This window comes from Carassius carassius, chromosome 19, assembly GCF_963082965.1.
Source record: "Carassius carassius chromosome 19, fCarCar2.1, whole genome shotgun sequence".
Taxonomy (NCBI): Eukaryota; Metazoa; Chordata; class Actinopteri; order Cypriniformes; family Cyprinidae; genus Carassius; species Carassius carassius.
This window is the reverse complement of record NC_081773.1, coordinates 23,276,149-23,301,182: the sequence shown is the minus strand read 5'-3', so window position 1 is coordinate 23,301,182 and position 25,034 is coordinate 23,276,149. Positions and strand designations below refer to the sequence as shown.

The 25,034-nt window shown below is 37.3% G+C and overlaps 1 protein-coding gene across 1 annotated transcript; it reads right to left on the bottom strand.

Moving 5' to 3' along the window:
• Positions 1-258: 258 nt before the first annotated feature.
• Positions 259-24,339, bottom strand: LOC132095409 (voltage-dependent L-type calcium channel subunit beta-4). Its single transcript, XM_059500346.1, has 13 exons — positions 23,986-24,339; positions 11,803-11,919; positions 11,593-11,715; positions 11,375-11,502; positions 6,672-6,748; positions 6,275-6,294; positions 6,028-6,108; positions 4,870-4,928; positions 4,670-4,779; positions 4,386-4,537; positions 4,174-4,269; positions 3,402-3,587; positions 259-2,991 (listed from the first exon to the last, which is right to left on the bottom strand). The coding sequence occupies exons 1-13, from the start codon at positions 24,028-24,030 to the stop codon at positions 2,728-2,730; spliced, it is 1,458 nt and encodes a 485-aa protein (XP_059356329.1). The 5' UTR covers positions 24,031-24,339; the 3' UTR covers positions 259-2,727.
• Positions 24,340-25,034: the final 695 nt, after the last annotated feature.

Genomic DNA, 25,034 nt, shown 5'->3' with positions numbered 1-25,034 from the left:
AGAGTTTCTTTCCTACTGGTTCTGCTCGCGACAAATCCAGTAGGTTATTACTATCGCTCACAGGTAGAACTTACAGCAGAATGGAAACTGGATAAATCCAATCATTTCCACACCAAACATATAGTATTAACACTAAGATATGTTTAAACCTTAACTATATGAAGCCACTGAAAGATAGGGACCAAATGCTTTTTGCAACACAGTATCTATAAACTGAATCAACACTGCTTTTGTTCTCTCTCTGAGCATTACGAGAGGAAAAACTGTACAACACAACACAATTAAGGCAATCAAGTCAGATTGCGGAATTGTTGCGATTTGCCGTACCAAGAAATGAGTTGAGAAAAATGCAAATGTCAAGATCCAGACAACTTTTAAATAACTGTGCTAACATCGATTCAAGCACTGTCTGGACTGTTCATCAAGCATCATTAAGCATTTTTCATTGAATAAATGACAATGGAGTTGAAGAAATATCTAATACAGTAGAAAAAATGTTATGCTTTTTTGTCATTATCATGTAAGCCAGCAGAAAAAAGTAGTTTTGCACATGCAAAGGCAAGAATGACACCTGATTTGTTCATCTGAGCACAGTGTGTGTGAACAGCTTTTGAAAACAGGCTTGATGAAAACAACTAAAAAAATGAATAAAAAATAAAAAATGCATTTTTCCTTTTATAGTTTTTATGTTGTATCTTAGTCTAACATCTAATTTTAATCCCAATACGTAGTGTATCTGCTACGGCAACCAGTAACTAACTATACTTTAGGTCAGGCATACACTTAATAGTTCAAGACTAGTAGTCATAATAATCAATTACTTGTTTCATAAAGCTTATTAGAACAGATTAACTTTATGGTGATCCACAGACCTGACTACGGGAAGGTTTACACGACAAGAGTGTACTAAAAACAGAAAGGTTTTGCATTTTTGAAAATGTTTTGTGTACTACAGACGACAACATTATTGAAATGATCCCTGTTCACATGAATTTGCTAAAATAACAAAAAATGCTGTATTATGCATGCCAGGCCAGTAGTTGGCAATCTCACTTTGTAGAGGAACACTGTGCAAACATGTAATACTCTTGAGCATCACCATTATAACAAATTCATGTTTTTTTTTATAGCTTACACAGATGTGATAATAGTAAAGTTTTTAAAAAACTTCCACTTTGATTTCAAAAGTTTGCATTTTCAGGGCCTTTTTTTGTAAATAAAAGGCCAACATGCTTAACAATTCCTATTTTTAACCTATTATTAAGATTATCATTTTTTGTTCAAAGTTGTGTCGTGTAAACACTCCCTCAGTGACAGAATGGATTTCCACTCAGCTGCCATATATTTCAATGACACAGGCTACTGCGCTGTTTCTATCAAGAGTGTCATATGAGCTCAACAAAACCCCTAAAAATCTCACAAAACATGCTCAGGTCACATTTCACCAAAAATAACAAAAGTAAATAAATAAAATAAAATACATATATAGCATAAAGAAAATATAGTTGATTTGGACAAGTTTTTAATTTTTATTATAATACTATTTTAATGATAATTAAGCCCAACTGACCCTTTTAATTCTTATGAATTTCCATATGTATTTTTAACCCATTTTACTGATTAATACTATTTAATGTAATTATTCAAATTTAACAAACACCATCATGATGCATAATTATTTACAATGTAAACAAACAAAAAAAATCTTAGTTTTTTATTGCAGCTATTAAAATAGAGAAGGGGATGATTAATTTCTTTTTTTTTTTTTAAATAATGTCACAATTTGAGTCTTAATGGTCCTAAAACAGGCTTTACTGTATTTATATTGTTTATATTTATATGACTTTTTGGGTGAAATATAATCTTTAAATCTTGTAGGGTTTCATGAGATTCATTTATTTACTATTACTAAGTAATGGAGTCATTTTAAATGATCAAATCTACCTGATACTGGTGCTCTGGCGTAATTTTTTGCAACAACATCCCACTTTTAGGCCTGGGCAAAGCGCTGAGTGAACTATAGGCATTATGGTGTACGTAAAAAAGGATAATATGTTATCCTTTGTATGTGTCTGTTGACACTGTCTGCAGAGATCATTATGAAAATAGACTGTTGGAAAAGAAACCTCTTGGATTTTGGCACCTATGAAGCATTCCCGTTTCGTACCTGAGGCTGTTTGGGCAAAATAAGAGACCATCTAACATAAATACTAAAACAGGAAGAAACAAAACGGTGAATGCATGACACTTCCATTGGCTACTGAAATTGTGCAAAAAGGCTCTGTGCTGATTGGGTCTTGGCACTGTTGAGCATTTCTGCATGCTGGGACTAGTTCAGGGTGAAAATTAGCATGCCATCACAAAACGTCCTGCAAATATAGACAGTGCAGGACTTTTAGGTTAGCAATTAATCGCAGGGCTTAGGCCTCTACAAGGAGAAACTGGATGGACCAGAAGGTACTATAGTTGTCACTCCTCCAAAAGAGCTACTTATCTCAACCATTGCAGATAAAATCAGCAACTCCAACTGCCTGACAAGAGATGCACAAGGGCTGCAAACAACCGCCTTACATAAATGGACCGGGTGCTCGGATTTATCTTTCAGTTAAGATGACCCATATATGGGGACCTGTGTCAAGAGTGAAAGCAATGCACTGCATTTTCAGAAAGGGTTTACACAATTACATGAAATTGATCTCATAGCTCTGGCTGTAGTGGACTGGATGTTCAGAGTCTGTGCCGCGAGTCGTTACTGTAGCCCCCGGGGGAGCCCCGGTTGCGGTGAGGTTTGTACGTGTCTTGATAGGGATCATGGTACTCCTCCTCTACCAGAGGGTAGTGGTCTCGACTTTGCTGGGAGCTGGAGGACAGGCGGTTATGACTCTTCTTTTGCCGCTCGTTGTTGTGGTAGTTCTCATCAGACGTCATCAAGCTGCGCCGCTCCATTGGAGAGTTGTCGCTGATGTGATTGCTGTTTTTATTTCTTTGGCTCTGTTGAAAGTTGAACAATATTAGCAGCAGAACCAATATATTACAATTCAAAATAAATACAAAATAACCCTTTTAGAGGACAGTAATAAGCAATTACTTTCGAATATGTCACTGCATACAGCAAGCTAAAAATGTCCTTCGAACAAATTATATAAACTTAATACACAAACATAATTTTTCAATTTACTTTCTTTTTTACCATTCTGAGCATTTTTTGTTTCTGAAATTCCATGCAATTCTCCAGTACTCTCTGTAATTTCCAGTTAATTCATCTGGTACATTCTTTAAAGCTTGTGATGGTAAACTTAACCAAGGAGGCAGAGCTTATCGAGGATTTTCAACACGTTCTAATCAGCATATTTTGGAATATTTAAAACATATTTAAAACAGAGTGCCAAGTCTGCGCTCACCTGTAGTCCAGAGATGGCTGTGGGGTATGGTGAGAGTGCAGTGGAGCCCAGGTTGCGGCCCAGAAGAGGGTTCAGAGGAGTGCTGAGAGAAGTGTGAGTTGCACGCCAGTAGGCCTCCAGATACTCGGTCAGATGTTCACATGCATCCTCGAGCTGGTTCTCATCCAAAATTACATCAAACATTTCCTGGAACACGTCACATCATTTATTTTTAATGCATTCCAGTCAACCACCTCCCTCTATTTTGGCACATTACACCAACTTTTCAAAACCCAATCCAACCTCAATTAAAAAAAAACTAAATTCTGTCTTACTGAATATCCTGTGTTACTGTAATACACTATATAATACATTTTTTATGAATACATTTATTCAGCAAGGAAACATTAAATTGATCACAAGCGACAATAAAGACCTTTATGTCACAAAAGATTTCAATTTCAAACAAATGATGTTAATTTGAACGCTCTGTTCATCAAAGAATCCTGAAAAAGCGACAATTCCACAAAAAGCACACAAATGACACATCTACTGTATAACAAAAGAAAAGTTTCATTATCAGCAAACCAGAATATTAGAATGATTTCTGTAATATCATGTGACACTGACGACCGTAGTAATGACTGCTGAAAATTCAGCTTTGCCATCACAGGAATATATTACATTTTCAAATATTTTCAAATTGGAAACAGTCAGATTATTAAAGTAAAATGGGTTGCAAACACTGTAAAAGAGAAGAATCAGACTATGTTATGCTATTCTAGATACTCACTGGAGGACACTGAGCTAGTTTGTCTGCTGCCACCAGTTGTACATTTAAATGCTTGCTTTGAGACTTCCCTCGTGATTTGATCAGCCGTTGCAATACCTATAAGCACACAAATGCAATAACTATATAATCATAACATAATTCATCTAACATATATTGTTAGTACTTGTTCAGTTTCTTTAAAGTCTTTTAATAAATAAATGCAAACATTTTACCTTGGGAGAAGACACTTTGACATGGACAATAATGGGAGCTAAAGAAGTCTTGATGAGCTGGGCTGGATGGTTGATCGTGTCAGCATCCAGCACAACCAGCTGAAGGGATCTGGCCAATTCAAAAATTCGCTCGATTTCACTCTGAACCTCCGCTGCCAAAAAGATAAAACATTAAGCATGATGTCATCATGCTGGCTTAGAAGCACCAAACATGTCTAACCTTAATTAATTAACTTGCATTCAATTAGAAATGCTCAAAGGCAGTTAAACATGAGCTGACATACCCAGGTTGGATCTGGTGTTGGATCTCTCAATAATGACTCTCTTACTAGGGTTATTCAGCACAGATCTCTTGGCCAAAGAGATGTCTGCGGTTACTCTTGTGATTGATATCCTGAAATTAGGAAATAAATGGACTGAAATCATGAACATATGGACAGGAAAGGTATTTAAAATCCAAAACACATTAAAAGCTGTCACTCACCTGCCTTCAAACCTGTGTTTCAGGAAGTCAAAGAGCGCTTTCTGCATCATATCTGTCACCTGTGTTCGAACCCATGAGGATAGGAGAGTAAACACAAATATGAGCAAAAAGGAGATTTTTTTCATTGAAAAAACTAAGGAAAATATCTAATTGACTTCAACAGCGTCTAGCCAGGAATGGACAAACAGTGTAGTCTAACTTAGAGACACCCAAAAAAATTAAATTTCCTGAAAATGTACTCATTCCATATCATCCAAGATGTAGATGAGTTTGTTGCTTCATCAGAACAGATTTGAAAAAAATAAAAATTGCATTACATCACTTGCTCATCAAAGGATCTTCTGCAGTGAATGGGTGTCGTTAATGAGAGTCCAAATAGCTGATAAAAACATCACAATAATCCATAAGTAATCCACATGATTCCATTCGGTCAATTAACATCTTGTGAACCAAAAACCTACCTCCATTATTAAGGCGCACAAAATATGGATAGAGGACTCATATTTTAGCCATAAGCAATGCTTTAAAATTAAAAACGTCTATTACAAACATTCAGATTGTCACTTTATGGGACATTAATGGATGGACTGAAGTTGTGTGAATTACTTGTGGATTACTGTGATGCTTTTATCAGCTGTTTAGACTCTCATTCTGACGGCACCCATTCACTGCAGAGGATCCACTGGTAAACAAGTGATGTAATGCTAAATTTCTAAAAGTCCAATGAAAAGACAAAATCACTTGGGTGAGTTATTCTTTTAAATAATGTTTGTATATGAGCAAATGACATATTCAGAAAAAATTATCTTAAATGATCAAACACAGCTGTTTATCTTTCACAGATCAATCATGATATATGCTCCAAGAGATCTGGTCTAATATTCAGATGGTGCATGCTAACATGCTTGTAATGCTGATTTCAGGGATGGTGGTTATATATATTTTTTCCTCTCTTTCTAATTTCAAACCATGCTCCATTTTTGAGACTGGCATGTAGTACCCAGAAGGTTGTTGCCTTGGCAACTCTGCTTGGAGATGATGACTGCTATTCAGTGACAAACCGACATCCCCTCTCGCTCGCTGCTTAAGAAGTGATGCCCTGGTTACCATGTCTAAATATACACACACACACAGACCATAGGGATTATGGAGGTCTACCTCATATCCCTTAAGTGATGGGCCAACTAAGACCACTGGCCTTATGGAAGGGACCACATCGTATGGAGGAATGTGCTCGGCCTACAAAAAAAAAAACAGCAATTTGATGTGAAACAATATGCTGTTTATTTGTACCACAATAACCCCATACTGATTACTGCATGAACACTGCATTAGCTTTAAACAGTAAATAGTATAGTCTTTTGTAGAATTTATAGAATTGCCAAATGAAATAAAGCTAACTCACCACTTTCTGTTTCTGTTTACCTGTGATGATAGAAAAGAGGAATTTTAAAAAGTAGATTGAAACAAAATCTGATGCATCTTTTCTCTATTTAAAATACAAAATAAAATTAAATGAAATAAATATTATTTATTAACGTTTCAATGCCTAGCACTCTTCCTGTATGGTTTTTAATGTTAAACTAAATTTCACTGGGCAACACAGCCTCTCTACAGGTTGTTTTTTCTCAGAGGGATTAACAATATATGAAGTGTCTGTCTGGACAGCATTAAAAAAAAAGACATGTTTGCCCTGGTTGCTATTGGAAAACATCAATTTATTCTATAATTTCTGGAAATTTAAAAAAACCCAGCCTGAAGTGGACTGGAACCCTTCACTAACGATGAAGACTGAAGCTGACCTGCTGAAGCAGGGTTGGGCTTGAAGGTGCCTGACACCATTTCACCCAGACTGGAAGAAGAGTTCCCACTGGACTTCCTATAGGGACAGAATAAAGAATTGGGAATGATGGTAATTAAGGACTGTTAATTAAATCGTTTTCAAAAAAAAAAAAAAAAAAAGAGCACATCACATTGCATGACTAATTGGTGTCCAGTTATATTCTTAGAAATAAATAATTAGTACATCTTATTTTTAAATTAACTTGGCATGAAACATTGCGGCAGTCAGATCAAGTTTGTCATCTTTTATGTAATTTTGTATAAACATTTGGACAGTCTGAGTTGAGACAAAGATGTTATAAGCAAGAATATGCTATAAAGTAAAATTCATCTTTATATTGTGTTTAAAGGGATAGTTCACCCAAAAATGAAAATTTGATGTTTATTTGTTCACCCCCAGGGCATTCAAGATGTAGGTGACTTCGTTTCTTCAGTAGAACACAAACTGAACTATTTAACTGAAACTGTTGCAGTCTGTCAGTCATATAATGCAAGTGGATGGGAAATTACGGCTAAAACATACAATAAAACAAAACAAAAAAACACACACAAACAAAACCAAATTAAACCCTGCGGCTTGTGACGATACATTGATGTGTAAAGACACAAAACGATCAGTCTGTGCAAGAAAATGAATAGCATTTATATCTTATTTTACATCTGATTCTCGCAATGTGCAAACTGTTCACAGGCGCGTTCTCAAGCAGGCGGGTGAGTCGTCTTCTTCTTCTTCTTCTTCTTCTTCTAGCTTTACAGTGGATGCAGACTTACAAGTGCTTTACCACCACCTATCTCTCAAGTGGAAAAATTTCTTTACACATCAATGTATAATGTGTTTTTTTAATTTTTTTTATTGTATGTTTTATTGTATTGTATGTTATGTTGCATTATAAGACTGACAGACTGGAACGGTTTCAGTTAAAAATCTCAGTTTGTGTTCTACTGAAGAAACAAAGTCATCTACATCTTGGATGCACTGGGGGTCAGCAGATAAACATCAAATTTAGATTTTTGGGTGAACTATCCATTTAAGGTAACCCCTAATATATTTAGAATACATTTACTTCATACTAAGTATAGTTCAAATGTATTAACATTAGTGCTGTCAATCGATTAAAAACTTTAACTAGATTAATCACACATTTTTTCTGTGATTAATCGCAATTAATCGCAATAAAAAAAGAAATGTTTTTGTACGTTTTTAATATATTTTTTAATGTAATAATTTCACAGTTAAATTTAAATACTTGTTTAAATGACATCTTTTTATGAATGAAGGCCAGTATTACTGATATTAATACAGCTACTGATTTTTTTTTTTTTTTTTTACATTTATTATTAGGCTTCAAAAATATAACAGTTTTTAATTTAAGTAAACTTAAAATAATGCTAACATAAACCCATAATAAATGTCATGTTTACTCCTGCCCTTCCTGTCTTAACAGTTAGGAAATATACAGAAATTTAATAAAGTTTTCAAAGTTATATGCAGTCTGCACTGCATAAACTATAAATTAAATAGTTAATCCTTATTAAAGCTACAAAAGTTATTTAGTCAAGTGCAGCGAGTCATTTTCTCTGTTCCCTTTGTTCTTTAACTTTACTGACAGGAAGCTTTATTGGCTGCTGTCCCTTTAAGAGCAGACAGACACGCGGATCTCACCATTTATATACTGTCTATGGATCTCGCCTCATTCTCTCACAACTCTTTTTGTTCATTTTAGACTTTATATAAATCATTTAAGATTGCTCTTATGAGGATAATCGACAAAACTGGCACTTTGGGATGTTTATTGTTAGTTCAAGCGCTTAAGAGAACTGGATTCTGGCGCCCTGTCTATGCATTGTGTGTGTGTGTGTACGTGTGTATGTGTCACATAAGGGCATTCACAGACAGCGCATTCTCTTTTGTCTTGCCACGCTTGAAATGTTTAAAAGCATTTAAATGAATAAGAGCGTGATCATATAATGTAAAGCTAGCCAACGGATGGCAGAAAATACGGATGCTGCGTTAATTGCGTTAAATATTTTGACACGTTTAACCAGACAAAAATTAATCGCATGCGTTAACGCGTTAACGTTGACAGCACTAATTAACATATTTACTGACATATTGCTTGAGACTTACTGATATAAAAGTTTTATTTAAACTTTATTTAGAGTTCTACTTGTGGACAATGCACATTTCTTAATATTTCATGTCATTACTGATAAAGACTGTATGATTTTCTAATAATATCAGTCTTAAAGATATTTAAAGTGCACATGAAGTATACTTGCAAAAGTTACACTTTAGCACAATCAAATATACTTCAGTGCATTAAGAACAAAATTTGTTGTTCCAATTTTCAGTCTAGTATACTAAAAGTACAACTGAAGGGTATTTTTATTACATACATAAATATGTTAAAGTACTTAGAATGAAATGAATATATTTCAAATACATTTTAGTATATTTATTTTTCACTAGGGATGTAATATGTAAACATCTTGAAGGATCTATCTGGATCACTATTTTAGAAATACTACGTTATTCTCTGTACATAAAAAGGACATTTGTTACGATCGGAACCCAGAGAAACGCAGGAGACGAGAGATCCAAATGCAGTGTGGTATTTAATGGGTAATCCAAATCAGCATCCAACAAGAAGGGGTCAAAACCATAAATCCATCCAACAATAAACAAACAGCGAAGGAACAGGAACAGGAACAGGAAACTCGGAAGGTGAGGAAACCGGGTGATGGAATGAAAGGACTCCATGAAAACAAACAGAAAAGGACTGGTAAATATAGGCAGGGTAATGACTATCAAGTGAATACACCTGAGTGCAATTAACAGGAGTGCAATTACTGTGATAAAGGGACAAGGCTTTGTGGGAATTGTAGTGCCTACGGTGAGGTGCCTATGGGGAAGGAAGACCACTAGTGGAGACTCAGGGAAACAGAGACCAGACAGCGTGACATTACCCCCTCCTCCTCGGAGCAACTACCAGATGCTCCACCCGAACACAAGAAGAGATCAATGAACACAGAGATCAGGAGGGAGGTGGAGAGTCGGAGGACCAGGGGGAGGGATGGAGGGCCAGGTAAAATGGGGAAACAGAGACAAGAAGTGCAAAAAAACAAAAACAATGAGCCCAGGAGGGAGGTGAACCGGCGGAGGATCAGGGGGAGGGACGGAGGGCCAGGTCCATAGAGGGAAACAGAGAGAAAAACAAAAACAAGACTCCGGAGTGTCAACGGTGACTTGACCTGACTCTGGAGTGTCAACAGTGACTTGACCTGACTCTGGAAGGTCAACGGGAACCTGACTCGACTCTGGAGGGTCAACGGGAACCTGACTCGACTCTGGAGGGTCAACTTTGGCTGTCATCTTGTGCCAGGATACAGGGCCGGCGGCCATCTTGGGCAGTGGCGCTGGGCTGGCGGCCACCTTGTGCTGTGGCGTTGGGCTTGTGGCCACCTTGTGCTGTGGCGCTGGGCTGGCGGCCATCTTGTGCTGTGGCGCTGGGCTGGCGGCCATCTTGTGCAGTGGTGCTGGGCTGGCGACCATACTGTGCAGTGGTGCTGGATTGGCGGTCCTCCTGTTGGCAGACCCCGGTCCAGAATCGGCCATCCCACCGGGAGAGACAGGAGTGGCTGGGGCATCCCACGGAAGCCGATGCTGCAAGTAGAAAACGAATTCCCAGAAACCCAACTTGTCCAACTGATCCATTTCCATACGGGGTACTGGGTCATCCAGACCAGTGTTGAAAATGTCTTTAAGGGGCGCATCATTATATCCCATACCATCCGCCAGGGTCCAGAACACATGTGCCATAGCACCCACCTCATTGCCCTCTTGGCGGAGGGTGGTTAATTTTGTGAATCTTGCCTTCCGCTCTACCATACTGGCTGGGGAACGGGAATGAAGACCCACACCGCTGGATCTCGACATGGATGGAGTCCTTCTGTTACGATCGGAACCCAGAGAAACGCAGGAGACGAGAGATCCAAATGCAGTGTGGTATTTAATGGGTAATCCAAATCAGCATCCAACAAGCAGGGGTCAAAACCATAAATCCATCCAACAATAAACAAACAGGGAAGGAACAGGAACGGGAACAGGAAACTCGGAAGACGAGGAAACTGGGTGATGGAATGAAAGGACTCCATGAAAACAAACAGAAAAGGACCGGTAAATATAGGCAGGGTAAAGACTATCAAGTGAAGACACCTGAGTGCAATTAACAGGAGTGCAATTACTGTGATGAAGGGACAAGGCTTTGTGGGAATTGTAGTGCCTACGGTGAGGTGCCTATGGGGAAGGAAGACCTGTGGAGACTCAGGGAAACAGAGACCAGACAGTGTCCCATGAATAATCACCCATCCTGTGTTCTAAATAAAACAATGATGCAATGAAAAATTAGGTTCAAGGGCATTTATAATCATCCTGAAATTTGGCTTTTGAAATTTGAACAGTGGAAATCTACCGCATTTTTCATTAGCTTTCATTTTATTCTTCTTTGACAAATAATGGCTACAAATGGCTTGTCAAGTAGTAATAGATGGAATAGCAATAGTAGTAATAACAGTGGAAGACAGATTTGCATCTTAGCCTTCAAAACGGTTTAAGGTTTAGCATAACACTCATTACTCAAATTTTCCTCTTAGGCAGTCTTACCCATGAAAGCGGCCCCTTTTTTGCTCTTGCTGTAAGCGAATGTTCTCTAGTTTTAAGGGACTGGGGATGAAACCGATATCACAGCCTTCCTTCACCAGTCGCCCAATCCACCAGTCATTATTGTACTTCTGTGGAAATATACAGAGGAAATTTGTTTAAATTCCATTTATAAATGGATACAGTTAGACAGGCTCTCATTAAATAAATGCCCTCTTCACCTCCTTGATGTGAAGAAAGTCTTTAGCATCAAAGGAAATGGCAGTGCCAGCAACAGGAACATCCTCATCCAGGGCACCACAGTAGCTGACGTTTGTCCTCACGGCAAAGGCCACTGCTTTGGCCTGAGAAAGATTTAAAGCACATTTGAAGCATATATAAGAAAAATTGCATAGGTACAGTACAGGTAGCTCTGGTTAAGACAGTCTGACCTTTGCCCTCTCCAGCTGAACAGTGGCCTGCTGTTCTTTCTCCTGGCGGCCGCCCTGCTCCTCATCCAGAGAGACATCTGAGTCGGATGGTCTGCTAGTGTAGGAATCGGCGGAACCCTGCATACACATTGTGAATATCTATCAATTTATTGCCATTTACACAAAGCACTCTATGTAAAACAACCCCAAGAATCCTAAAATGTATCTAGATGATTTAGAGTGGACGTATGCTGTACCAAACAAAGGATATGTGGGAGGAATAGTCTTTACTTTGCTCTTGCTTGTCCATAATGACACACATTGGTATTACACACATAGTAATTTTGTTTTATCTGAATGGGTTTAGACTGCATTAAAAGGTTTTGTTTTAAATAACTATTTATTGCAGTGCATCAAGCAGAAGCTGCTAGTTTTTAATAATATTTCATGTCAAAGGGTTGGAATAAATGTTCTTATGTCAACCTGAACAGTATAGAAAGCCTTGAAAACGGATCAGCAGTAATAGTGAAATGACACATTACCAAGGAGAATGTGGTAAGCATGGAATACAGGAATGGATTACATCTGAAAATATATTAAAATAGAAAACCATTTTGTAATATTATTTCTGTATTACTGTTTTTACTGTATTTTTGTTTAAACCAACACTACACAGGTGCATCTCAATAAATTAGAATGTCGTGGAAAAGTTAATTTATTTCAGTAATTCAACTCAAATTGTGAAACTTGTGTATTAAATAAATCCAGTGCACACAGACTAAAGTAGTTTAAGTCTTTGGTTCTTTTATTTGCAATGATTTTGGCTCACATTTAACAAAAACCCCAAAAATCTCAATAAATTAGAATACTTCATAAGACCAATAAAAAAAACATTTTAGTGAACTGTTGGCCTTCTGGAAAGTATGTTAATTTACTGTTTATGTACTCAATACTTGGTAGGGGCTCCTTTTGCTTTAATTACTGCCTCAATTCAGCATGGCATGGAGATGATCAGTTTATTGGCACTGCTGAGATGGTATGGAAGTCCAGGTCTGGTGAGTTTGCTGGCCAGTCAAGCACACTATTGGTCATTTAACCAACTTTTGGTGCTTTTGGCAGTGTGGGCAGGTGCCAAATCCTGCTGAAAAATAAACTTCAAGCAACTTGGGCTATGAACCTCTCCACCCTTCCTCCAGACTCTGGGACCTTGGTTTCCAAATGAAATACAAAACTTGTTATCCTCTGAAAAGAGGACCACTGGGCAACAATCCAGTTCTTCTTCACCGTAGCCCAGGTAGGATGCCCCTGATGTTGTCTGTGGTTCAGCAAATTCCTTGACACGTCTGTGTGTGGTGGCTCTTGATGCCTTGACCCCAGCCTCAGTTCATTCCTTGTGAAGTTCAATCAAATTCTTGAATCGATTTTGCTTGACAATCCTCATAAGGCTGCGGTTCTCTCGGTTGGCTGTGCATCTTTTTCACCTCACTTTTTCCTTCCACTCAACTTACTGTTAACATGCTTGGATACAGCATTCTGTGAACAGCCAGCTTCTTTGGCAATGAATGTTTGTGGCTTACCCTCCTTGTGAAGGGTGTAAACTATTGTCTTCTAGACAACTGTCAGATCAGCAGTCTTCCCCATGATTGTGTAGCCTAGTGAACCAAACTGAGAGACCATTTTGAAGACTCAGGAAACCTTTGCTGGTGTTTTGAGTTGATTACTGTAGCTGATTGGCATGTCACGATATTCTAATTTGTTGAGATAGGGTTAGAATTGGTGGGTTTTTGTTTAATGTGAGCCAAAATCATCACAATTAAAAGAACCAAAGACTTAAACTACTTCAGTTTGTGTGCACTGGATTTATTTAATACACAAGATTCACAATTTTAGTTGAATTACTGAAATAAATGAACTTTTCCACAACATTCTAATTTATTGAGATGCACCTGTATATAAAACAATAAAAGAAGTTCCACCATAACATAAATGTTATGGCATTGAAGAACTATTGAAGCTTGTATTTTGAAGAACCTGAAATTATGAATACATAGTTAAATTCCTTTTAGACACTTCATACATTATCACAAACAGGTGACAAGGCAGATTTGACACTTATCAATAAACCGCAGTCCGGTAAGAATGCAGTAAACAGGTCTAATGCTGACTTCACAGTGTTTGCAAAGCTGAGAAATGCATGTGCAGATGTTGATGCAGATCAAATACAAAATGTCTGAAGCTGACAGCCACAGAGTCAGAATTATGGATGTCTTGTTCAAATGTATTATAGAGAATGAAAAAGAGAGGGCGAATGGATCAAACGTCCCATAGGAAAGACAAACCCCAAAGAGATCTTTTTAAAATATCTATTTCTTCACCTAGACAACAATGAGATTAAATGGAGAGCATTTTGAGACTTTATGCATATGCTTCTCAGATGTTTCTCCTGAGAAAAAAATAAATCCTAGTGATCTCAAAAATATTACAAAATATCCTCAGATTTACAAAAGTATGCAAGTCTGCAAAATATTTAAATAGGAACTAAAACATTTCTTACTGATTTTGCTATGATATCCATGTTAATTTACAGTACTCTAGGTCAGCAGCTGTCTCTCGCTTGTGCCTATTTTTATTTAACTTACAACATTTATAGTATTTTATTTTCTCGGAATGGCTTGGAGCAACTGATGAGTTGAGGTTTGGAGGAGTCAGTCTAAAACCAAAATGGCAATTTATTAAGAGCACGATATGCAATGAATTCAAGAGCAACGTGTGCTTTGATCTACTCATCAAAAGATTGTGCTCAAAGCTAACAGATGCCTTGAAGGTTCATTAACCCTGTAGTTGTGTCCCATACAAACATATCATCTAACCATATAATCCACTAGTATTCTCTTTATCACTGCAGTACAATCATCCAGAATTAAATACAGCCCTTTTTTGCTACAACACCAGCTATTACATTTCATGCCATTAAAGGAATGTAAAAATGTACCAAATATGCAGGTTAATTACTTATCACAAAAAAATTGTTTGGATACATTTTTCTCAGTGATAACAGTAGCACTTAAAATGCTTACAAATTCACTGAAGTAAGGACAACTTCTACTTCATCTAAGATCCATCAAAAATAAGTGACCCTTAAAATCTGTCTGTGATCTTGCTTCACATTTGCTTAAAACATAAATCTGGGTACCATATCTGATTTTACTCAGAAACCTTTTAAAAGTCATTAGAAAATCAAAGTTTGGTGCATTACGGTTTATTGCATCCTTTGTACCACCCATGAATCATGTATCCATGTATTATACTTTATATTTCAGTCAATTATTTGGACTGATTTACTGAAGGTGGTATCATTTAATGTGCCATATTATATTACAACATATTGCAAAAAAGGTGTTCCAGCTGTCAGGAAAAATATCATCAATGTTATGCAATATGACAGATGATATTGCCCATGTCTATCTTTTCTGTGCTGGGGTTGGCTAATGCAGTCTGATGTTGTTACCATCACAAGAGCTGCTAAATACACACTATTCCCCAACCACCTATCTGCAAGAGAGACTGTACTGCATTAAACCTAATCGAAAGCAAAAAGAAAGAAGATTTACAAACAGAGGACTGTATAAGTGTCTGACAGACACAGAACTATAGTCAAATCAAGAGCAACTATGACAGAATCACAAACTATGAGTCAACAAGGCTCAATGAAATAGGAAAATGATGTTCACTAAGGATTTGGTTGCTTTGACATGATAAAAAAAACTAAATCTTTAATATTGTTTGTTAAAATTGTATTTCAGTAATATATCTCAAATAAGTCTAACCTTAAAGATTTGTAACGTTTTTTTTTTATCCTCAACAAGGCTGCATTATTTTGATTTAAATTCTGTAAAATCATGTTATACAATTTAGATATTTCAATTAAAAAATATATATTTTAATCAATTTAAATGATGGCAAAGCTGAATTTTTTGCATTTTTCAGTTTCACATTATCCATAAAAATCATTCTAATAGACTGATTTGGTGCTTCTTATTAATGCTGAAAACAGTTGTGCAGCCTAATATTTTTGCTGAAACAGTGATAGATTTTTTCAGGATTCCATCTCTGATTTTGTCCTGTCTGGCTGCAGACAGGTTGAACACACTGCAATTCTAAACCTCTGAACAGATTGCAAATCCATTTTGTGCTGCTAGTGCAGAGAATATGCACTTAAGCACACAAAACTCAGAACTTTAAGAAGTGTATGTTAAAGATGCTTGATGATTCTTAAAAAGGCAATCCGTTTAAAAAAACTTGAAAAAGGGACCCAAACAAAGATAAAGGGCTGACGAAAGAACAAAGACAAGAGATGCAGTTTGATGAATCTCAGATGCCAACACACATGCACACACGACACATGCATCCCAGTAGAGATGCTGATTCTATTCCTGGTATATCCTCAAAGGTAAACTGAGACATCCATTAAGTCCAACTGTATGATATCATCACTTCTGCAAGTTCACCGTAACTCACTATTGCCAAGACAGATGTCTCTAGTACTGTGGGAGATGAAGGAAGTGGATGAAAAGAGCACAGGATGTGTCATTCTTTGTCTAGGATGAAGCAACCACTGTAAATGGAGGCTGGCAACCCTGCTAAAAAGACCAGCTCAGAATTGTTTATGGTCTACCCGTTGGATCATCAGTATCTCTAGAGCTCCATCTCTGTTCACTTAATGTCTAGACATATACATTTAGCAGACAGTGGATTCAGGCTATAAATTTTTTTAACAGTATATGTGTTCCCTGAGAATTGAACCCACAACCTTTTGCGCTGCTAACGCAATGCTCTACCACTGAGCCACAGAAACTCTAGACACAGCTAGATGCATCAGTTTTTTAAGCTCACAACCCCTAACCAGCACAAGGCCTTTACTACTGGCCATCACACTAGATCATGGACCTCCATGGCCAGGATAGTCATGTGACCAATGTTACATAAGGCGATGTGCACTGAGGCGAGTCAAGTGACAGGAGCTGCATCTGCTCCTGATGATATCAAAGCCCCTGTGATTCATCCTCACAGCAACTCATTCCATCTACTCAGTCTCCAGCACACATTAGGCCATCAAAATATACGGTTTAATACTGCTACACAAACAGTTTGAATCTTCAAAATGAGCTGATGCACAATGACTTTTACGAGTCAACAAACACTCATACATTTTGGCCCATCATAACATTTGCATGTGTTGCTGTATTATCAAGTTCTGATGGACCATTTAGGTCTGATTTAAATAAAAACTATGCTTATTGCAAATACAGTGCAGCTTATTATATAAACATCCAGTTAATATAGCAAAAAGGCTTTTAAAGGAAAATCGTGTCACTACTCCCCCTCATGTCGTTCTAAACCTGTATGACTTTCTTTTGTGGAACACTTAGAAGAATGTTGGTATCCAAACAGTTTTGGGTCCCATTTGGATACCATGCTGCGATGGAAATAATATCGCAGCCATGCTGGTATCCAAATGGTTTTGGGCGTTTACAGAATCTGCAGTCAGGCAATCACTTCACTTTAAAAAACATTACACCCCACGGCCAGCTGGTTTGCTTCCTCTATGCTGCCGACTCAGCGATACCGATGGCTGGATGGAGAGAGATGGCAGGGTGCAGGACGGGAACATTTCCTCAGCAGATGATAGCACAGTTCCTCTTTCTCAGGCTGCCAGCACACTTCAACCTGAGGTCAAATATTTAATTTTCAAGCAATGAATGGTTTAACTGTTAAACAGATATCATCTTTTTGCACATAGTCATGTATTAATTGGTCATTTTTAAAAGTATAAAAAAAAAAAAAATAAAAAAAAAATATAGCCTATATATATATATATATATATATATATTATAAATATATATTTATATATAATTATATATATATTATAAAAATAATTCATTTTTAAATCAGTTGTTAAAAAATAAAAATTATCTGTGGCCATTCAATGTTTGGCATGACACACTGATGAGAGGGTCATAAATGCATTTAAATACAGTCCCTGAAGGCATGATTCATCTGCTGCACTGTCAATCCCATAAGAGAGGTTCTCAAAAACGACTTGGACTATCAGGTCATTTTAATAATTGTAAGCTACTGAGGTATTCAAATTAAATTAGTTCATTTAAAAGTTACATTTTAGTTTATGTATTTTTAATTTTTTTTACCTGTCTGATTTTAAGGAACTTAAAGTTAAAGTTATGCAGACTACATTTTGCCTTGGACTGCATTTGCACCAAAAGACTTTGTATACTCCTTTTGACAGATGAAGACTGTAGATCAATTTAGCAAAAATCTATAACTATACTTCCCATTACAATAAATATAGGCAAATACAGCTGAAAATGTATACTGATTCTTAAACTTGAAACCAGAATTAAATTAATCTTATCTCTTTCAAACAGGCTTTTTTTGGAAACATTTGCTTAAGGAGGAGATAAAAAACACCATATTATGTGAATGTGCGAAGACACATTTGAATTTCTTACTCAAGCACTTGGTTTAGCATGAATGCATGGGAATTTTTTCTGTGCCTCGGCTATCATAACCTACAGTCGTGGCCAAAAGTTTTGAGGATTACATAAATATTAGTTTTCAAAAATTTGCTGCTAAACTGCTTTTAGATCTTTGTTTCAGTTGTTTCTGTGGACTTTCTGTGGACAAGCACTTCATACGTTTCAAAGGCTTTTATCGACAATTACATGACATTTATGCAAAGAGTCAGTATTTGCAGTGTTGGCCCTTCTTTTTCAGGACCTCTGCAATTCGACTGGGCATGTTCTCAATCAACTTCTGGGCCAAATCCTGACTGATAGCAACCCATTCTTTCATAATCACTTCTTGGAGTTTGTCAGAATTAGTGGGTTTTTGTTTGTCCACCCGCCTCTTGAGGATTGACCACAAGTTCTCAATGGAATTAAGATCTGGGGAGTTTCCAGGCCATGGACCCAAAATTTCAACATTCTGGTCTCCGAGCCACTTAGTTATCACTTTTGCCTTATGGCACGGTGCTCCATCGTGCTGGAAAATGCATTGTTCTTCACCAAACTGTTGTTGGATTGTTGGAAGAAGTTGCTGTTGGAGGGCGTTTTGGTACCATTCTTTATTCATGGCTGTGTTTTTGGGCAGAATTGTGAGTGAGCCCACTCCCTTGGATAAGAAGCAACCCCACACATGAATGGTGTCAGGATGCTTTACTGTTGGCATGACACAGGACTGATGGTAGCGCTCACCTTTTCTTTTCCGGACAAGCCTTTTTCCAGATGCCCCAAACAATCGGAAAGGGGCTTCATCAGAGAATATGACTTTGCCCCAGTCCTCGGCAGTCCATTCACTATACTTTCTGCAGAAGATCAATCTGTTCCTGATGTTTTTTTTGAAGAGAAGTGGCTTCTTTGCTGCCCTTCTTGACACCAGGCCATCTTCCAAAAGTCTTGGCCTCACTGTGCGTGCAGATGCGCTCACACCTGCCTGCTGCCATCCCTGAGCAAGCTCTGCACTGGTGGCACTCCGATCCCGCAGCTGAATCCTCTTTAGGAGACGATCCTGGCGCTTGCTGGACTTTCTTGGACGCCCTGAAGCCTTCTTTACAAGAATTGAACCTCTTTCCTTGAAGTTCTTGATGATCCTATAAATTGTTGATTTAGGTGCAATCTTAGTAGCCACAATATCCTTGCCTGTGAAGCCATTTTTATGTAATGCAATGATGGCTGCACGCGTTTCTTTGCAGGTCACCATGATTAACAATGGAAGAACAATGATTTCAAGCATCACCCTCCTTTTAACATGTCAAGTCTGCCATTCTAACCCAATCAGCCTGACATTATGATCTCCAGCCTTGTGCTCGTCAACATTCTCACCTGAGTTAACAAGACGATTACTGAAATGATCTCAGCAGGTCCTTTAATGACAGCAATGAAATGCAGTGGAAAGGTGTTTTTGGGATTAAGTTAATTTTCATGGCAAAGAAGGACTATGCAATTCATCTGATCGCTCTTCATAACATTCTGGAGTATATGCAAATTGCTATTATAAAAACTTAAGCAGCAACTTTTCCAATTTCCAATATTTATGTAATTCTCAAAACTTTTGGCCACGACTGTACTCAGCAGCAAGACAGTTTTATAAATGACCCAGCTGATGTTTATTTATTACCACATTGCTAAGTTAATGTTTACTTAGTACTCTTTTTATAACAAAACGCAAACAAACAGTTATTATAACAATACACAATTTTTTTTTCATGTTATGACTCCTTTCTTAAAATTAGTGCTGTCAAGCGATTAATCGCATCCAAAATAAGTTTTTGTTTACATATTATATCCATAAACATACACTGTGCACACACATATTTTATGTAACCTAAAACTTTTATTTTGGATTGCGATTAATCGCAATTAATCGTTTGACAGCACTACTTAGAATATATTTTTAGATACTAGACCAGGGGTAGGCAACGTCGGTCCTGGAGTGCCAATGTCCTGCAGAGTTTATCTCCAACCCTGAAAAAAGCCTCACTTGTCTGTAGCCTTACTAATCCTGAAGACCTTGATTAGCTTGTTCAGGTGTGTTTGATTAAGGTTAGAGCTAAACTCTGCAGGACAGCGGCACTCCAAGACCAACGTTGCCTATCCCTGTATTACACCTTTAGTTACTGTGTTTAAGAATCCTTTTTAAGGATTTACTTAAGAATTTACTTTTTTTTTCCAGGACAATTGAAGTTAATGTCGGACAACTTTGTCCCTAAATGACAGTATAGATAAGTAAACCCACACACACAATGGCTGAACCACATGCAGCTTTCATGTACTCTGCCTCAGTGTGTACACCATTATCTAACCACGTCAAGTGTGTGGGCTTGGGTTTGTCAAGCCACACGTTCTGCTTATCTTCAGAGATTGTATGCAGTGAACATTTTTCTGTGATGCCAGTGAGTCTGAGAGCATTTGGGGAACTCAAAGTCCACTACACTGGTAGATCCTTGCCCTGTATTTCTTTGAAAACAAAAGCAGATAAATTGGTCAGTGAAAAAGCATCCTCCAGTGAGCAGATATCCAGATGAATCACGAGGGCTGAGGACCAATGCAGGCAAGAGCAGTGGGTAATTACAGATAAATCTCTCCACAACACAGCACGAGATCACTACCATTTAGGGCCACATCTGATGAAAGCAAATACTTAACCATAAAAAGAGATGACGATGAAAGCTTTGTGTCACATAGTAAGCCATGAAAGGTACAGTACTTCTAATATCTGACTTAACTGATCTTTAAATCAGTGGCAACCCAAAATTGGAATCGAGTCCTTGAACTGTTTCCTTGAAAACAGCATGTTCGTGAATTGCTCAGTCTGAATTGCGAACTGGTTGCGAACTTCAGAGCAGAAGCAGACATTACTAGTTCTAGATTTATAGAGGCTGATTTTCAACTCGTTTTGAGATTGGTTAGATATTGAGGGAGTTATTACAGTAAGTTTACCCAAAATATTTAAACTTGCTCATTATTTACTCATGTCATAACAATATATGCAATTCTTTCTACTTTGTAACAGATCTGAAAAAAATAAAATATAAATCTGAATAAAAATCATACAGGTTTAGAACAACATGAGGTTTGGGATGAACTATTGCTTTACCTGCTCTAATTCTGTCCAACTTAGTTAACAATTCACTGAAAGAAAAAAAAAAGTTTAAAATAAGTCACTATCATCCATTTTTTTTTCAAAACATTTACCATAAAACTATACTGAAACCAATCACTGCCACTTTAAATGCAGTATGAGATCATGTTTGAACTGGTAGTTTGAAACTTATGCAGTTGCTTTTATTAGAAAGCAATTCCAAATATAACAGTGCAGATCTTGTTTGCACAATTACAATATGGAACACCATCAGTGTCATAAATATAAGATAAACAGGATACACGATACAATTACACGCAGAGAATAGTACCCGCTTGAACCCTCCATTACCTTTAATATTCACAAGCCGTAAGGGAAGAGGAGAAAAGAGAGGCAGACACAATTAGACCCCAAGGCTATATTAAGATCATCAGAGGCCACCAGATCTGAGCTACTTTGTCATTATTTCAGTCTTACGACATAATTTCCATTATATTTCTGCACCATATAATTTCAGAGAATATACTTGCTGCAGGGTTTTAAATGGTCTTCCACATAAATTAAACAGCCTCACATTTCACAGTAGTGAACAGATACTTTGCTAGACAGACAGACAGACAGACAGATAAATAGACAGACAGACAGACAGACAGACAGATAGATAGACAGACAGACAGACAGACAGACAGACAGACAGACAGACAGACAGACAGACAGACAGACAGACAGACAGACAGACAGATAGATAGATAGATAGATAGATAGATAGATAGATAGATAGATAGATAGATAGATAGATAGATAGATAGATAGATAGATAGATAGATAGATAATCTTGTCTGAGGAATTTGGACTTATGGAAAATTCACTGGACCCTCCAGATTGAATCCCCACTGGTATATGGTGTGAACACCTGCTGCATAATTGACAGAGCTAAAATGGGTAATTTACACTGGCAAGATGGGCTTTTAATAAAAACTAACTTGTGAAGTTGTCCTTTAACGATGCTAGAGTGCTTTATTAGTTAGGTGAACGGAGACAAATCATGATGATTTCCTTCCAAGAGCCATTGATCAATGAAAGCCCAACAGAATGTATTTGGTATTTAGGTTGTAAATGGGATGATATGTTAACATGGATGGTATGTGACAAATTCTGATTTTCTGATCACTTGTTTTGTGAGGCTGTTAACAGTCAGTGACTTGTTTAAAGTGACACACCTACAGTAAACAGTAAATGCACAATATATTCATCACAAAAAAAAAAAAAAATTTAAATCATAATTAAAGTGTCCCAAAATGAGACATAATGAATTTATTTGAAATAAATAATTTAACCTTACTGTTCACAAAAAATAACCTCATACATATTAATTATTCATATAATGTTTTGTTTCTCACCAAGGCTAAAGCAAGCATTGAATTATGACAAATGTCATAATGATGAAAACAAACAAATGTATGGAAATAACACAATTACAATTTATTATTAAATTAGACTTACTTTTCTCAAACCTTCTTAGGTCTAACTAATAACACCAACATACTGTATATAAAAATAAAATGAATCCTTCATTTAGACCAACTCACAAATCTGAACTGCCAACTTCCTATTATGAAAAGTGCAAAAGTGGGAGAAAATTAGTTTTTCCTGTTCATGTTCTTCCAAAAAATCAGTGGAAGTCACTGTGCTTCAATGTCATTTGATTCCCAGCAATCGTCAAAATGTAATCTCTTGTGTTCGGCAAAAGAAAGAAATTCATATGGGTTTGGAACATAAAATATATTTCGAGATTTGTCTCAGTGAAATTAAATGGGCTCCAGTGTTGTTTGGTTCTCAGCATTCTTCAAAATATTTTTGTGTTAAACAAAGCCATACAGCCAAAAATTGATAAGATCGTATCAATATGTTTTTCAGCTCTGACTTTTGCCAATGGTAACACTGAGTGGAATGTGAATAGTTTGGGATTCGTGTTAAAAAAACAAGGCTGCACAAGTGTTGAAACTTTGGTACTGGCTGAATTAGGAGACTGGCCTTGGCGTGGCTATAACCAGTACAGACATCGATGCTGAACATTCTCGCTACTTTCATCGAACTCGTTTATATCTGATCAAATGATGCTAATACAAGCAAAAATAAAGTGGCACTTTAAGCAAGCGTTCCTTTTGAGAGTAGCTGAGGCCACACTGAAAATCCAACAAAAACTACAATGCATGCAAGGAACTAAACCAGTAAGCAGTGGGGCATTATTAACGACAGCACAATGATACGGAATAACAGGCTACCACAACAGCTGACTGATGCTCTCCCTCGACTGCTTCTTCCACGATGCATCTGAAAGGCAGAGCAAGGTTTGGAGAAAGAGTAGAGGTGACAGTGAAACAAAACCTACACACATGTACACACACATACATATGGATCCTCTCCCCTCCCCCAAAACACTGGGACCATTAGCACCATCCACAAGCTGAATTCCTCCAGCCATCCTCAGAGCATCTGTGTGAGCATGCATTCATTGAAAAGAGCTTTACATAGACCCTTACTCACCGCCTCTGAGTCTTCAAATCCATGCAGGTACAAGTTGTCGTACATGGAGGTCTGATATTCCCACTGGATCACCTTAACGATCAAATGCAAATGTGGGATAAGGAAGCTCCAGCAAGAATACGTCTAACAGTGCTCTCTTACAATCCCCTTGTCCACAATAAGATCACTGAAGGAGGAATATCAAGCAGACGGCAATCACCCCTTTCGCTCCTGAAGCCAGCGTATTGTATTAATGAGGATGAAGCGTGATCGATCGCATCATAGAGAAGTTGGGCTCTCCCCAGAGGCTGCAGAGACCTGGCATTTTATCAAGCTTCCACAAACAGAGCACAAAAACAGAGCCTTCCTCAATCAGAAGCTGATGACAAAGCAGCGAGGCCATCTTCTGATTGGCTGAGAGGAGCTCCAGTAAGAAAGGACAAGTGCTCTCTTCTGTTAAAGGAGGAGGAGAAGGGGTCTGCAGGGTGCTGACAGCATTCCACTCCTTGACCACTGGGTTTTCTGCAATTTTTTCCTCACCGTTTCTATTTTTGACCATCTGGGATCTCACCTCTTTTTTCTTCATCTCTTTCTTTCATCGATGTTCACATATACTCCACTATTCCTTTCACAATTCATGCATTAGTTCACATACACAGTGAAAATTAGGCGCTTGCAAAAATAAACTGGCAACAGCTTGAATGGCTTTTTAAAAACCAAACAAAAATAAATAATTCACTCTAGTAAATGAATTAAATATTTTTCCTAAATGTAAAAAGCTTTAATTCATATACTAGAGTGATTTTTTAAAGAAAAAGCAAAAAATCTATTATGAATTATATTATTAATATATTATTATTTTTATTATTACCCACTATTATAGTGAAATAAAAAAAACTCAAACGGTAGAGCACGACACTAACAATGCCAAGGTCATGGGTTCAATTTCTAAGGAAAGTTAGAACTGATAAAACATGTACCTTAAATGCAGTCAAAGTCACTTTAGATAAAGGCGTCTGCTCAGTACCTAAAAGTAAATTGATATTATTATTATTATGTGTTTCATCTGT

What these genes read in the sequence shown, in the direction of transcription:
- LOC132095409 (XM_059500346.1), bottom strand. Translation starts at nt 24,030, where the DNA reads ATGTACGACAACTTGTACCTGCATGGATTTGAAGACTCAGAGGCG. An exon ending in TTCAGCTGGAGAGGGCAAAG is followed by an intron (nt 11,716 to 11,802) that starts GTCAGACTGTCT and finishes AATCTTTCTCAG; the next exon opens with GCCAAAGCAGTGGCCTTTGC. An exon ending in GTAAACAGAAACAGAAAGTG is followed by an intron (nt 6,109 to 6,274) that starts GTGAGTTAGCTT and finishes TTTTTTTTGTAG; the next exon opens with GCCGAGCACATTCCTCCATA.